Raw genomic sequence first — 15,982 nt, 5'->3', positions numbered from 1 at the left:
AAGAAAACAAAAAGAGCCGCAAAAACAAAAACGCAAAATAAACAGAAAAACCAGACAGACCTCAGCGTTACACACAAAACGGAAGTGTAACACTCAAAACGGAGCATGTTCAGATTCCGAAAAAAGTTCGCAAACTATTTGCAGTGTTTGGGTTCCAAGTTGTTTGAGGACCAAGGCGTTTGAGAACCAAGGTACCACTGTCTATCAAAATCAGAAACGTCATGCTTTCAAAAGCACGACTGATTCATTCTTGGCCGACCAGGGGGTCCCATTCGTACCACGAAGCCACCCCCCCCAAAACCCCCATGTAAACCCCTTTCATCAGCTGATGTCCCTGGTGATGCCAGCCGATGGGCAGGAGGACAGGGTTTAATCCTGCATTAGCTATGTACCCTGCTCCCAGCAGGGAACAGGGTCAGGCAGCCTGGGCAGCAGGATTTAATCTCTGCTTATCAGCTGACAAGCAGACAGTCAAGTCTTCTCAAAAGTGCAGCTGCTGCGCTTCTTTTGCGAGAGGCACCCAGCAGCTTGCAGGAGAAACAGAACCTTTGAAAAACACTTTAAGACAGTCGCTGGTCCTATATCGGCTAAAATGGGACCACGGGTGTGGACGGGGGTGCTGCCTTAAACCCCTTTTCAAAAGTGATGTTTGAAGCATTCGCCCTACTTAAATAAAGGAGGGAGGAAGATGCCTCAAAATATGCTTTAAACATCACCATCATCATCTTGGTCGCTGGTAAAAATAAAATACACAGTCTCTGATTTCACGCAACAGAATCATTCAGAAAAACCACTCCTATTCGGAGTGAGACGTTACTGTTATAGGTAATATTTGAGTTGGGGGGAAAGAATCACAGAAATCGAAAAGGAACGGAGGGGGGAAGTCAATGACATTTCATTCTTTTGCACTGCAACAGTTTTTAAAAATGCTTCTGAGAAGGGATTTAAGGCAGCCCCTGATGTCCCGATTCAGCTGGAATGGGATAAATGAGCTGCCTTTAAGCACTTCTCAAAAGCGCTGTTTGAAGCGGCTAAGATAAGGATAAGAGGTCTGATCTTAAAGTAATAGATTGGGGGACTTAAAGGGAATGTAGGAGGAGGATTTCAAAAGCATTTGCAAGTTCCCCCCCCCTACCCTTTTAAGTCCCCCAGCACGCTTCAGGCTGTTGACAAGCTGAGACGTGTACAGAGGAGGGCAATAGAAGGGTCTAGAAGCCGAGCCTTATGAGGAACGGTCGAAGGAGCTGGGTATGTTTCGCCTGGAAAAGAGGAGACTGAGAGGAGATATGATAGCCATCTTCAAATACCTGAAAGGCTGCCACATGGGGGATGACACAAGCTTGTTTCTCCTGCTCCAGAAGGTAAGACTCGAACCCAGGGCTTCAAGTTGCAGGAAAGGAGATTCTGACTAGACATACGGAAAAACTTTCTGACAGTCAGAGCTCTTCGGCGGTGGAACGGTCTCCCTTGAAAGGTTGTAGACTCTCCTTCCTTCCAAGCAGAGTTTGGAGGGCCATCTGATGCTTTAGCTGAGATTCCTGCGCTGCAGGGGGTTGGACTAGATGACCCTTGGGTCCCTTCTGTGAGCCAGTGTGGTGTAGTGGTTAAGAGCGGTGGACTCGTAATCTGGTGAACCAGGTTCGCTTCCCCGCTCCTCCACATGCAGCTGCTGGGTGACCTTGGGCCAGTCACACTTCTCTGAAGTCTCTCAGCCCCACTCACCTCACAGAGTGTTTGTTGTGGGGGAGGAAGGGAAAGGAGAATGTTAGCCGCTTTGAGACTCCTGAAGGGGAGTGAAAGGCGGGATATCAAATCCAAACTCCTCTTCTTCTTCTTCTTCTTCTTCTTCTTCTTCTTCTTCTTCTTCTTCTTCTTCTTCTATCTTAAAAGGGGGAAGCCTCACAGAGACTTTGGCCACCCTTCTCCCTTCCGCCTTCAAGATCAGAGGGGAAAGGATTTGGAAAGGCGCTGCCCATCTTTCCTTATTGGCCTGCGAGGCAGATCCTGATAAGAATCTGGTCTGCAAAGTCAGGAAGGTTCCCCAACCCCTGGTTCCTGGGACCTCTATTGTGTCTGCCTCCTTTTCCAAATTAACAGCTCCCATCCTTTCTTCGCAGGGAAGTTGCTCCAGCACTTTGATCATTTTCATTGCACCTTTTCCTGCAACATCCTTTATGAGATGCAGCAACCCGAACTGTACACTACAAATTTGTCTTACTTGACGCTTTTATTTTCAATCCTTCCTTTAATGGTCCCTAACATGGAATTCTCTTTTTTGCAGCTACGAAACAGAGGGCCTTCTCGGTAGTGGCGCCCACCCTTTGGAATGCCCTCCCATCAGATGTCAAGGAAACAAACAACTATCTGACTTTTAGAAGACATCTGAAGGCAGCCCTGTTTAGGGAAGCTTTTAATGTTTGATGTTTTATCTTGTTTTTAATATTCTATCGGGAGCCGCCCAAAGTGCCTGGGGAAACCCAGCCAGATGGGCAGGGTATAAATATATTAAATATATCAGTAGTAGTAGTAGTAGTCCACCACAGACACCAAAGAATGCAGCACACAATAGATGGAGTCGATCCTTCAGCCATGGTAGGGGAATTGACCCTTGACCTGTGAATAATATCGGTGTTCCAAAAATGTTTCTGGATTCATTTGCGCCATATTGGGGCGTAGAGATGGCTTTTAGCAAGAGTCATATCTCATCAAATAAAAGTTATCACATCTTTCTGTTCTTTGTTTCCTTTTCCAGCAGGATAAAGGGAGTATCTGATCTCTTGCCTTCCAGCACACTCTCCTGGTAATAGTTGAAATTTCAGAACTGTGCTGCCCATCGTTGAAGACAATGGCCAGATGGAGGCATATTTTGCTATGCGTCTCTCTACCTCTCTCTCTCTCTCTCTCTCTCTCTCTCTCTCTCTCTCTCTATATATATATATACCGTATTTTTTGCACCATAACACTCACTTTTTTCCTCCTAGAAAGTAAGGGGAAATGTCTGTGCGTGTTATGGAGCGAATGCCTGCGGGTGGCAGGATGGATCTGCTGCAGTCGTGAGCAGAGGATCCATAGTTCCCCTTCCTTCCCTCCTCTGTAGTTACAAAGCATGGATCCACATGGATCCTCAGGATTTTTGCATTGGGCTACTCCAAACTCACTGTCAGATCACATGTCTGTGGCCACAGCATGAACCACAAAAATCATATATCCACTATTTCGTTTAGAATATTTTTTTTCTTGTTTTCCTCCTCTAAAAACTACGTGCGTGTTATGGTCTGGTGCGTGTTATAGAGCGAAAAATACGGATATATATATATACAGTGGTAAGGTAAAGGTAAAGGGACCCCTGACCATTAGGTCCAGTTGTGACCGACTCTGGGGTTGCAGCGCTCATCTCGCTTTATTGGCCGAGGGAGCCGGCGTACAGCTTCCGGGTCATGTGGCCAGCATGACTAAGCCGCTTCTGGCGAACCAGAGCAGCGCACGGAAACGCCATTTACCTTCCCACCAGAGCGGTACCTATTTATCTACTTGCACTGGTGTGCTTTCGAACTGCTATGCATACCACTTAGTAAATCATTGTGTTCATCCTGCATTTCAACATTGACCAACAACTGGTTACTTTATTATAGTCAGGATGAAGGTGAAAGAGTGAATGTCACACGTAAATATCAGCATTTTTGCACACCGGTGAAATCACACACTCTCCTGATGAGTCAATCAATGATGGCTGTGACACTCGCTAAATTCAGCTCCAGATCCCATAACAAAGCATACCTTCCAACATTCCTCTGGTGAAAATAGGGACGCCCTATTTAATAATAAGAATGTTATTTGTACCCCGCCCATCTGACTGGATTGCCACAGCCACTCTGGGCAGCTTCCAACATATATAAAAACATAATAAAATGTTAAACATTTTTTTAAAACTTCCCTATACAGGGCTGCCTTCAGATGTCTTCTAAATGTTGCAGAGTTACTTATCTCCTTGGTTCAGGGGTCGGATAACTCCATACCGTCCAACATCTCTCCGATGAAAATAGGGACATCCTAAAGGAAAGTGGGGCATTCTGGGATCAAACCAGAAACTGAGGTGGCTTCTGTAAAATGGGGACACTTGGAGGGTCTGGAATTTGTCTGTTCTCTGATTGGCCATTGTGAGAACAGGATGTTGGCCTACAAAGGCCATTGGCCGGACCCAGCAGTGCTCTTCTTATGTCTTTAAATTTAATAATGTTGCAGGAATTTATGTATAGGTTGGAGGGGGTTGCCCCTCCAGCAAATATGCAGCCCACTACCAAAATCAGCACAATCACTTTTGTGACTTTTGTGATTTGTCCCCACAAAACACTTCATCACAGTTTCTTCCTATCTATTCAAAGGGCCTTTGCTGCACGATACCAAATGTAAGAATTCACTGATAAATGTATCTCTGTACTGGCTCACTGGGAAAACTTCAGAATTCATATAGACATGTGAGCTCAGCTACTCAGCAGCCCCTCTGCCTGAGTGATAATCCCTGGCATCCTGATACCTGAGTGCCAGACAGGTAGCCATTCCAGAAATAACAAACCCAGATGAAGACAAAAGGGCGTGATTAACTTGGCTGGGAAACAGGGAAATGTAAATATCTCTTTTGTTACACTTGATGGGTGTTTGGTGGAGGGCAAGGAGAACCATGGGGCAGGGTTAAGGATGCTCAGATTACTGCCACCAGACCTCCCCTTCCATGATGTAAGCATTATGTATTAGTGATGTAGTTTTGGGGGGTGTAACATGGGGATTAGCAGCTAATAAAAGTTTGGGGGCTCTTTTGTTGGGGGCTTCCATCTTGTTCCACCTTGTGGCAGGTGAGAGTCCTGTCTCGACAGTCTTCAATAAAGACCAAGCCTACTGGCTGCTGTTTTGTTCTGGTATTCCTGGCTGGTGTCCTTGTTTTTGGTCCAAGGGAGCCTTCAGATTTCTCCGTTAACAATAATAAATAAATAAGTGTGACCGTCGGAGTGCGAAAGCCTCTCCCACCATATTGTCAAACAACAGCTGAGCATGTATAGATTCACATTGACATTATCTTGGCAAAACACACACGGTAGTTCTCGTTCTACGGCTCCTCCTCTAGCACCAACCCAGCCGCCCTGAAGGAAGGACATGGAGAATGTCAACATAACTGATAGCATCTCCTGGCAGGTGATATTATGGACAGATAAGAACAGTCGCCTGCTTCGCTGCAAAATGAGCCCCTTCCCCCTTGTAATAAATCTACGCGGAAGCCGCCTTCCAGGGAGTGATTTGTGGGTCGTGAAACTGCAGCCTGTGACCCAGAGAAAGGCATTGGTGGTGGGTGGCACAGGCAGTAAAATGGGCCTTGCCCTCTTCCTTGGCAAACGGCCATAAATCATTCACATTCCATTTGGCCCGGCTGCGCAAAAGAGGCCATTCGGCTGGGAGAAGAAAAACTCTCCGTTCTGTGCTGGTGAAATCAGTACAGGGGGGTGCCGGGCATTTTGAGATGCTGGGATCTCGTTTGCATTTTAATGAGGAAGTCCCCGATTGGCACCTCTCTTGCGAATCAGACCCAAAAAACAACCCCCAACCTGCAAAATCCATACTCCGCTGAATTTTGGGGGATGCCGTTCTCCAATGAAGCGAGTTGCACAAAATGCATCGTATTAGGAGGACCGGTGCATACCTATTAGTGACAGTAACAAACAGAAATGCATTTCAGTGGAAGGAATTTCTTTTTAGAATATGCATATTAATCCAACCTGCATGGAATTCTGGGCACCACAGTTCAAGAAGGACACTGACAAACTGAAACGTGTCCAGAGGAGGGCAGCCAAAAAGGTCAAAGGCCTGGAAACGATGCCTTATGAGGAACGGCTAAGGGAGCTGGGCATGTTTAGCCTGGAGAAGAGGAGGTTAAGGGGTGATATGATAGCCATGTTCAAATATATAAAAGGATGTCACATAGAGGAGGGAGAAAGGTTGTTTTCTGCTGCTCCAGAGAAGCGGACACGGAGCAATGGATCCAAACTACAAGAAAGAAGATTCCACCTAAACATTAGGAAGAACTTCCTGACAGTAAGAGCTGTTTGACAGTGGAATTTGCTGCCAAGGAGTGTGGTGGAGTCTCCTTCTTTGGAGGTCTTTAAGCAGAGGCTTGACAACCATATGTCAGGAGTGCTCTGATGGTGTTTCCTGCTTGGCAGGGGGTTGGACTCGATGGCCCTTGTGGTCTCTTCCAACTCTAGGATTCTATGATTCTATGATTCTATGAATGCATATATTAGGAGAAATTCACACTAGAATGCTAACGAACTTTCAAGAGGAATTAAAAAAGAAAAATCTGCAGGAATGTGGGAAGCTGGATTTAAGTTCGGAAGAACAAGAGAGAACCAAAATGGACTGGTTGTGCATCTTTTGCAATAATAATTTATTAATATATATTTTTATATATACCCTGCCCATCTGCCTGGGTTTCCCTAGCCATTCTGGGCAGCTACCAACAGAATATTAGAAACATCAAACATTAAAAGCTCCCTTCAGATGTCTTCTAAAAGTCAGATAGTTGTTTATTTCCTTGACATCTGATAGGAGGGTGTTTCACAGGGTGGGCGCCACCACCGAGAAGGCCCTTTGTCTGGTTCCCTGTAGCCTCACTTCTGACAGTGAGGGAACCACCAGAAGGCCCTCGGAGCTGGACCTCAGTGTCCAGGCAGAACGATGGGGGTGGAGACGCTCCTTCAGGTCTACTGGGCCAAGGCTATTTAGGGCTTTAAAGGTCAGCACCAACACTTTGAATTGTGCTTGGAAACATAGTAGTGACTCACTAAGCTGAGTGTGGCCCACCAGGCATGTTTGGGTACCCACCGGACGCCAAATTATGTGGCGGGGTTGAGAATGTCAGAGCACACACTCTACTGAGAGTCAGTATGATCTAGTCCCAGAAGAGGAATCTCAAGTCTGGAGGACAAATTCAGATCTCCAGGTCTCTCTGTCTGCCCTGTGGCAGTAGTTTGTTAATGCTATATTGCTGCTGAGATGCATAGCGTAAGAAATTCAAAACTTTGAAAGCTGGAACATAAGAAACAATACACAAAGACAGGTTTCGTTTTGAACCATATTGTTGCTGCTGTTAAGCGGCCGTGTTTGACAGTGCAATCCTGTATAGGGAAGTTTTAAAAAAATGTTTAATGTTTTATTATGTTTTTATATATGTCGGAAGCTGCCCGGCGTGGCTGGGGCAACCCAGTCAGATGTGTGGGGTATAAATAGTGAAATTATCACTGTGGAACGGGACGTCCCTATTTTCACCAGAGAAATGTTGGAGGATATGCAAGACACCCACCTCTCCTCACCAGCTGAATCTTCATTGCCCCATCGCGCCCACTGTGGAGGCATTAATTGCCTCGTAAATCCATTTGATGGCCAGGATCCTGACAGCGGGTGCCATTAAAAATGCCAAACGCCTCAATCCCTCCAGCTAATGAGTAGGCCCCAGTGATTCACATTTCAATCTATATGCAAATGGACCATCCGGCAGGCACTCAGAACGCCATTCGTGGCCCTGTTTACTGCCGTCCAGAGAAGCTTCCAGGTTTGGACATCAATCCTGTACAAGACAAGAATGGACAACAGCTTGCGGAACGTGTGATTTATGAGGGAGAGCTCACAGCTGTGGTGATGATGTCTGGGAGGCCAGCAGTAATTGCTGCCTTGCTTCACGCCCCTCACTCATCCAAAAGCACTCGGTGGTCTTATCTTCCCACAAGGGCCGACATTGGTGCCGAAATCCAGCATCGCCTGAGCTCTGCGAGTGCGACTTTCTCCAGATTGAAGTTCAGAGTGTTGAGGACCGTGACGTTCGTGTGGAAACCAAAATGCTTGTTTACAAAGCTATTGTACTACCAACCTTACTGTATGCCTGTGAAACATGGACCACTTATAAACGCCAGCTCCAACTCCTCAAAAGATTCCATCAACTGTGTCTCTGAAAAATTTTACGGATCACTTGGGAAGACATGTGAACTAATGCCAGTGTACTGGAAGAAGCAAAGATCACCAGTGTTGAAGCTATGATTCTTCAACATCAACTTAGTTGGACTGGTCATGTTGTGCGGATGCTGATGATCGTCTTCCAAAGCAACTATTCTATTCCGAACTTAAAAATGGAAAGGGTAATGCTAGTGGTCAACAAAAGAGTTAAACCTGTCTCAATGCAAATTTTAAAAAATGTGGTATATACACTGACAACTGGGAAACACTGCTCTGCGAGCGCTCCAGTTGGAGAACAGCCTTTACCAAAGGTGTTGGGGGCTTCGAAGACACTCGAACTCAGGACGCAAGGGAGAAATGTGCTAAGAGGAAAGGCACGCTTGGCAAAACCTCACCGTAATCAACTCCCGCCCGAAAACCAATGTCCCCACTGTGGAAGGACGTGTGGATCCAGAATTGGCCTCCACAGTCACTTATGGACTCATTGTTAAAACCGTGTTCATGGAAGATAATCTTACTCTGCTACAAGTGATTGAAGAAGAAGAAGAAGAAGAAGAAGAAGAAGAAGAAGAAGAAAACTGAACATGTCCTGTCACATGGGGCCTAAATGTCACTCAGCCATCAATGACAATAGGTTCACCCCCAAGGGTTTTTAGACATTTAGATATATGGTGTGGTACAGTGGTACCTCAGTTCTTGAACGACATCCGTTCCGGAAGCCCGTTTGGCTTCTGAAACCTTCAAAAGCGGAGATGTGGCTTCCCATTGGTTGCAAGAGCTTCTTGCACTCAGCAACAGCCGCGTCTCATGTTCGGGTTCCGGAAAACATTCAAAAAACGGAAGCATTTACTTCTGGGTCTTCAGTGTTCGAAAACCGAAACGTATGACCACAGAGGCATTTGGGAATTGAGGTTCCACTGTATTCCACTAGTTTTTACTCAGAGATACCGGTAACTCATTGAAATTAATGAGCAGGTCTAAGCTAGGCCCATTAATTCCAGTATTTTGAGTATTTTGAGTATTATTATTATTATTTCAATTTATGTACCGCCTTCTATCAAAAGAATCCAGGGTGGTGTAAAACATTAAAACCACATTACAGTACATCAATAATAAAAACAGAATAAAAATCATACTGACAGACAGACAATTAATAAAATAATTAATGACATTCCACACTTACACAGGATTTAATAGGTTTAAAAGCCATAGGCCTGGGTAAAGAGGAATGTTTTTGCCTGGTGCCTAAAGACATGTAATAATGATAATGAATTGAAAAAGATGTTTAAAATAACATTTGTTTAAAAAACAACAACCCAGAAGCTTTTCTTGTGGGAATTATAGGGGTAGAACTACCTAAACAGTATAGAAATTTATTTATGTATGCGACTACAGCGGCAAAAATGTTATTTGCCCAAAAATGGAAAGAAGAAGAAGTCCCGTCGAAAGAAGAATGGATACAAAAACTTATGGGCTATGCAGAAAGGGCGAAACTTGCCGGAAAAGTAAGCAATCAAGATAACAAACTTTTTTTTATAAAAGAATGGAAACAAATTGTAAACAGATAAGGACATTGGTAGGATTATTGTAATAACCTGCAGTTTCATAAGAGTATATAATTAAAGAAGATGAATAAAAGAATGACTTAATTTAGAATATGCAGGAAATGATAGAAATAAGTTTAAGGAACCGCAGAAAGAGGAGGAAGGGAGTTTTGAAATGTTAAAATGACGGTAAAACTGTTGAAAGTATGTAACTGAAAATCATAAATATTTTTTTTTTAAAAAATAAAGACATGTAATGATGGCGCCTGGTGAGCCTCTCTGGGGAGAGCATTCCAAGGTTATGGAGCCACCACAGAAAAGGCCTTTTGGTGGGAATCGCAGGTGGGCTTCTGGTTGGCCCCTGTGAGAACAAGATTCTGGACTAGGTAGGACATTGGCCTCATCCAATAGGCCCTTTTTAGGCTCTTATTGAATCTGGACTCTTCTGCATTCCAAGCAAGTGTCCTACGACTGAGCTATGGGTGCCCCTCCTGGCGCAAGGGCACACACACAACTTGTCTGGATTGTTCTAATTTGAGAGTTGCCACCCGAGCCATTATGAGCTCTGTAAACAAAGAGCAAGATACAATCGTTAGAAAAGTGCCGGCTTTTATCTTGTAGTACTTGGCAACTGTCGATGAGAGTTACTCCATCCAATAACTCAAACAGAACAGTTGTGCGGGTTCTCTGATGTTGTGTTGGGTTTATTGTGTTTTGACAAGCCTTCTTAAATCTTGGTATCTCAGATTAGAATTGGTTTCATGTATGTGACTTTTTTATTACAGATATACCTCGGGTTACTGACACTTTGTGTTGCGCAATTTTGGGTTGCGCACCGTGTCGAACCCGAAACACGCTACTTTGGGGTTTCGGCGCATGCGCAGTAGCACCGAATTGCGACCCGTGCGTGCACAGATGCGGCACTGCAGGTTGTGACCCAACACTTTGAATTGTGCTTGGAAATGTACTGGGAGCCAATCAGTGGCGTCGCGTGGGTTGTCAGCACCCGGGGCAAGGCAAGTAATTTGCGCCCCCTAACCCGTGGATTTGCGCCCCCTAACCCTAACCCCCAGATGTTGCGCCCGGTGCGGCCGGCCCCCCCTGCACCCCCCACGCTACGCCACTGGAGCCAATGTCGGTCTTTCAGGACTGGTGTTATATGGTCCTGGCAGCCGCTCACAGTCACCAGTCGGGCAGCTTTGTTAGTTATAGTTACTGGGTCACCTTCAAAGGTAGCCCCACGTAGAGCGCATTGCAGTAGTCCATGCAGGATATAATCAGAGCATGTAATACTCCGGCAAGACAGTGCGCAGGCAGGTAGGGTCTTAGACCAAGTCCAAGTACTGAAGGGAAGGAACACAGAAAGCTGCTTTCTATCAGAACAAAACAATATTCCATCTAAGTCAGTCTAGGCCAGGGGTCAGCAAACTTTTTCAGCAGGGGGCCGGTCCGCTGTCCCTTAGACCTTGTGGGGGAACTATATTTTGAAGGAAAATAATGAACAAATTCCCATGCCCCACAAATAACCCAGAAATGCATTTTAAATAAGAGAACACATTCTACTCATGTAAAAACACACTGATTCCTGGATTTAGAAGGCGATTGGGCCGGATCCGACCCCTGAGCCTTAGTTTGCCTACCCATGGTCTAGGCTCCTTCAGGGGCAGAAAACAGGAAAATGCCTCAGGAAAATGATGGACTACAACTCCCATCAGCCCTAGCCAGAGTCACCAGTGGTAAGCAATGATGGGAGTTGTAGTCCAAATGTATCTGGAGGGCTCCTCTGACTGGCAGAATGTCTCCAGGCAGACAGAGGTACTTCCTGTCTCCTCCTACCCTACCCTTTGACTGGGATGAGATCTGAGACCCATCTGCATGCAACACTTTCGTTTACTATGGAGCTACAGCTGGTACATAACTCTTTTTAAAAAAATGCTTTTTATTGGTGCTTCCTTTAATACAAACAAATAAAATACAGTAAAATTCAACAATCATTTACCCACATTCCTTCCCCACACTCTCCTGAGCATTGACTTCCTTCCCTCACTTCAACAGGTTTTCTTATGTCAGTTACTTTGCCACAGTTTCATATTGTATATCCAATCCTATCTACGTCGTAAGATTTATTTCAGTCCTGCCAGAGTCTTCAAATTTCTACAGTTATTATTTATGTACTCCATAAATTTACTCCAATCTTTTTGGAATTTTGCTTCCTCCTGATTTCGGATCCTACAGGTCAGTTTTGCTAGTTCCGCATAATCAGCCATCTTCGTCTGCCACTCCTCTATTGTTGGTAATTCTGGTACTTTCCATTTTGGGGCTAACAAAGTTCTGGCAGCAGTCATAGCATACATAAATAAATAACCTTTGATCTGCTTTTTATATTTCCTCTCCCATCAAGCCTAGGAAGAAAGCTTCCAGCTTTTTCGGGAAAGTGTATTTAAATCTCTTTTTCAATTCGTTATAAATCTGTTCCCAAAACTGTTTCATTTTCTCACATGTCCACCACATGTGGTAAAAATCTCCATCTTTATCTTTGCATTTCCAACATGGCTTACTAATCATCCTGTACATTATCGCTAGTTTGTTGTTGTTTAGTTGTTTAGTCATGTCCAACTCTTCGTGATCCCATGGACCAGAGCACGCCAGGCTTTCCTGTCCTCCACTGCCTCCCGCAGTTTGGTCAAACTCATGCTGGTAGCTTCGAGAACACTGTCCAACCATCTTGTCCTCTGTCGTCCCCTTCTCCTTGTGCCCTCCGTCTTTCCCAGGGAGTCTTCTCTTCTCATGAGGTGGCCAAAGTATTGGAGCCTCAGCTTCAGGATCTTTCCTTCCAGTGAGCACTCAGGGCTGATTTCCTTCAGAATGGATAGGTTTGATCTTCTCGCTAGTTTAACAGGTGTCAAATACCCAGCTGGTACATGACTTAGTGGTAAACAAAGGGGTTGCAAAACAGAGTTTTTAGTTCTTTCCCCCCCAGACTGAACCATTCACCTGGTCTTGAACTACCATATTTTTTGCTCCATAAGATGCACTTTTTCCCTCCTAAAAAGTAAGGGGAAATGTGTGTGCGTCTTATGGAGCGAATGCAGGCAGGAGGCTCTGCTCAGCGCTCCCTTTAAAGAGCCGTGTGGAGCGTGTATGCGGCTCTTGGGGGCTTTTCCCCCAAGAGGGAGAAGGGCAGCCCGTCAGTCCCTTCTCCCTCCTTAGGGAAAAGCCCCCAAGAGCCCCAAGCCCCCACACATGCTCCGCGCAGCTCTTTAAAGGGAGCACAGCTCTTGGGGACTTTTCCAGGAGGTGGGGGAAGGGACTGACAGGCTGCCCTCTGTCCCTTCCCCCACCTCCCAGAAAAGCCAGCAAGAGCCTCTGCTCAGCGCTCCCTTGTAAGGACTCCCTTTCGTCCCTCATCCCGCTTTGCTGGGAAGCCAGCAGAAGAGGCGCTGTGTAGATATAGCTCTTGCTCTCCTGGCTTCTCAGTGAAGCGGGAGGAGGGACGGAAGGGTTTAAAGCAAGAAAAGCGAGAGCCGCTTACATGCTCTGCGCAGAAAATTTTTTTTCTTGCTTTCCCCCTCTAAAAACTAGGTGCGTCTTATGGTCAGGTGCGTCTTATGGAGCGAAAAATACGGTAAAACTGTATCGCGGACAAATGCTGTGATCCTTTAATGCAGCCCAGCAGTACCATAAAACTCACACACAGAGGCCGCAGTTTTTACAGCCCCTTTGCTCCTCACCCGTTCCTCCTCTCTTTGTTTACCCAGAAAGCAGGTTGCCACAACCAATTTGCCAGCCGCTAAAGATGATAAGCTCTGGCTCTCAACAGACCTTCCCTCTGCCCAACAATATTTGCTTCTCTTTAAACTTACAATGCGGAAGGGAAAAGACGCCGGGATGAGCGGATAGGTTCTCTGAGCTCAGACAAAGCTCAGCTTTCCTCTCCTTTTATGACAAGAGCTGATACAAACTGAGGTTGCATCACAACTTTCTTCAGCAGGGTAGTGGCCAATTTCAGAAATGCAGTCCCCTCGTGAGAGTCACAGCCCCGTGTAAAGTTTTTGCAGCCTTTTAAGATTCTACAAGGGACGCAGGTGGCGCTGTCGGTTAAACCACAGGGCCTAGGACTTGCCGATCAGAAGGTCGGTGGTTCGAATCCCCGCGACGGGGTGAGCTCCCGCTGCTCGGTCCCTGCTCCTGCCAACCTAGCAGTTCGAAAACTGTCAAAGTGCAAGTAGATAAATCGGTACCGCTCTGGCAGGAAGGTAAACGGCATTTCCGTGCACTGCTCTGGTTTGCCAGAAGCGGCTTAGTCATGCTGGCCACATGACCTGGAAGCTGTACGCCGGCTCCCTCGGCCAATAAAGCACAATGAGTGCCACAACCCCAGAGTCGGTCACGACTGGACCTAATGGTCAGGGGTCCCTTTACCTTTACTTTTAAGATTCTACAATAATCTTATAATCATAGAATAATAATGATTTGGGAGGCATTGCAACAATCAGTGCAGATCTCCATGTGTTGCTGCTATTTTCTGTGTATGTGTAAATGATTTAGAGTGCTCCAATATCTTATTTTGCAGTGACATAGGCTGTGTTTTCCTTTACGCTCAATTGTACATAACAACTTGCACACTGTTATCTTGAAAACAAAGCACCCCCATGTGTCCCTATTTTCCAGGGACAGTCCAGGATTTACAGGAGCCATCCCAGTTTCACAGGTCCAGCAAATTTATGATGGCTATTTCCCCAGATTCCTTCACAATCGGAGTTGCGTTTGATCTCCATTAATGCTATAGAGGAACTGCGCTGCCCACATCGTGAATGATATCAATTTTCTCTGATGTCTAATTTCCAAATATAAACAACTGGACACCGGAGGAGATCTAAATTTGTATGAATGCCTCTTATATTATGGATCATATGCAAGATTATTTTGGGGAAAAACCATAGGTGAATGGTGTATCAACTTCCCTTTTCCTCCTTTTTCCTTTTGCATTTTCAGCAAGGTGTCTCATTAAGTTCCCGCGATCTTCTCTAATCACTGCTGTGTAGTTACTTTATAGCTGTTTCCCCTCCAACCAGCTGAGAATGATATAATCTACTCCTTGCATGATGCCAAACACTTCCTAGCTAGTTAATCTACACAACACACGTCAGTGATTCCCTTTAAGCTAATCAAGGACTAAGGCCGATGAGATACAAGAGATAAAAGTGTCCACTAGCCCTCTTCCAGAAACGGGTTGGGTGTCACATAAAAATAGCCAGGGAACTATCCACCCCCTCATCTCTGACAAGGTTTCTTCTTAAGCCAGGGGAGCAACACAGTATCTTAAAATTAGCACTGTCAACAGAGAGCGGGCACGCAACTTACCTGCCGTAGAATAACCATGGCTCCTACGTAAAGTCATCGGCAGTCACCACCAGTGGACCTGAGGAAGAAAGAAGAATCAGAGAATCAGAGGGACTAGTTGGTTACCACTTGCATTTTGGAGAGGTCGAGATTACGATCAGCCAAGAAGCATCGTTTTGTCAAACACACACGCTTGGGCCTGTAAGCAACAACAACAACAACAGCGCGCACCGCTATAAATGTGACAGCTATCGAACTCTTCGTTCTAGACAGCAGAAGATAATCCTCTAAATGCAACCAGGTTAATACCCACACAGCCTCCCTGCAGTGATAAGCATGAATTCTCCTTGTGAGGTTTCTCGTATAGAAGGCAAGCTGCAAACGAAACAGCAGGAACTGGCAAAATAATGGCAGGGTTTTGTGCATGGTTTGGACTCATAGAAGTTCGGGGGAGGAAGCGTGTCAGGCGTAGAATGTGGCGCTTTTGAAGAACAAGACATTTCATTTTTTAATATTTATATTTTATTAAGGTTACGTCAGTTAAAAGAAATAAAGTGATACAGAAAAAGGAGGAGGAAAAGTGAGAGGGAGAAAAACAAAGATATAAAAGCGAAAATATGCATTAAAAAAAGCGCAATATATTATATTCCCATACATTCTTGTATAAATTGGTATAGTGTTATTGTCCTTGTTGTTTTTGTTGTTTAGTCGTTTAGTCGTGTCCCCATGGACCAGAGCACGCCAGGCACTCCTGTCCTCCACTGCCTCCCACAGTTTGGTCAAACTCATGCTGGTAGCTTCAAGAACACTGTCCAAGCATCTCGTCCTCTCTCGTCCCCTTCTCCTTGTGCCCTCCATCTTTCCCAACATCAGGGTCTTTTCCAGGGAGTCTTCTCTTCTCATGAGGTGGCCAAATTATTGGAGCCTCAGCTTCAGGATCTGTCCTTCCAGTGAACACTCAGGGCTGATTTCCTTCAGAATGTTGGTAGCCAGTCATTGGAAAGGAAATTATATCCCAACAAAAGGGGAATGGTTAATTAAACTATGTGACTACCTGGAGTTATCAAAATTGACGGATTTAATAAGGCATAAACCCCAAA

The 15,982-nt window shown here is 45.3% G+C and overlaps 1 protein-coding gene across 2 annotated transcripts in view; it reads right to left on the bottom strand.

Annotated features, from left to right (window-relative positions):
- MYO7A (myosin VIIA) overlaps positions 1-14,967 on the bottom strand; it is a 154,748-nt gene extending 139,781 nt beyond the window's left edge. For both annotated transcript variants that reach the window (XM_081001719.1, XM_081001720.1), the window contains exon 1: positions 14,904-14,967. In XM_081001719.1, the coding sequence (XP_080857845.1) occupies positions 14,904-14,921 (18 nt within the window). In that variant the 5' untranslated portion in view covers positions 14,922-14,967. The remainder of the gene's footprint in view (positions 1-14,903) is intronic.
- Positions 14,968-15,982: the final 1,015 nt, after the last annotated feature.

This window comes from Podarcis pityusensis (genome assembly GCF_964106645.2).
Source record: "Podarcis pityusensis genome assembly, chromosome: 4".
In the NCBI taxonomy this organism is placed as follows: domain Eukaryota; kingdom Metazoa; phylum Chordata; class Lepidosauria; order Squamata; family Lacertidae; genus Podarcis; species Podarcis pityusensis.
This window is presented reverse-complemented; position numbering and strand designations above follow the sequence as displayed.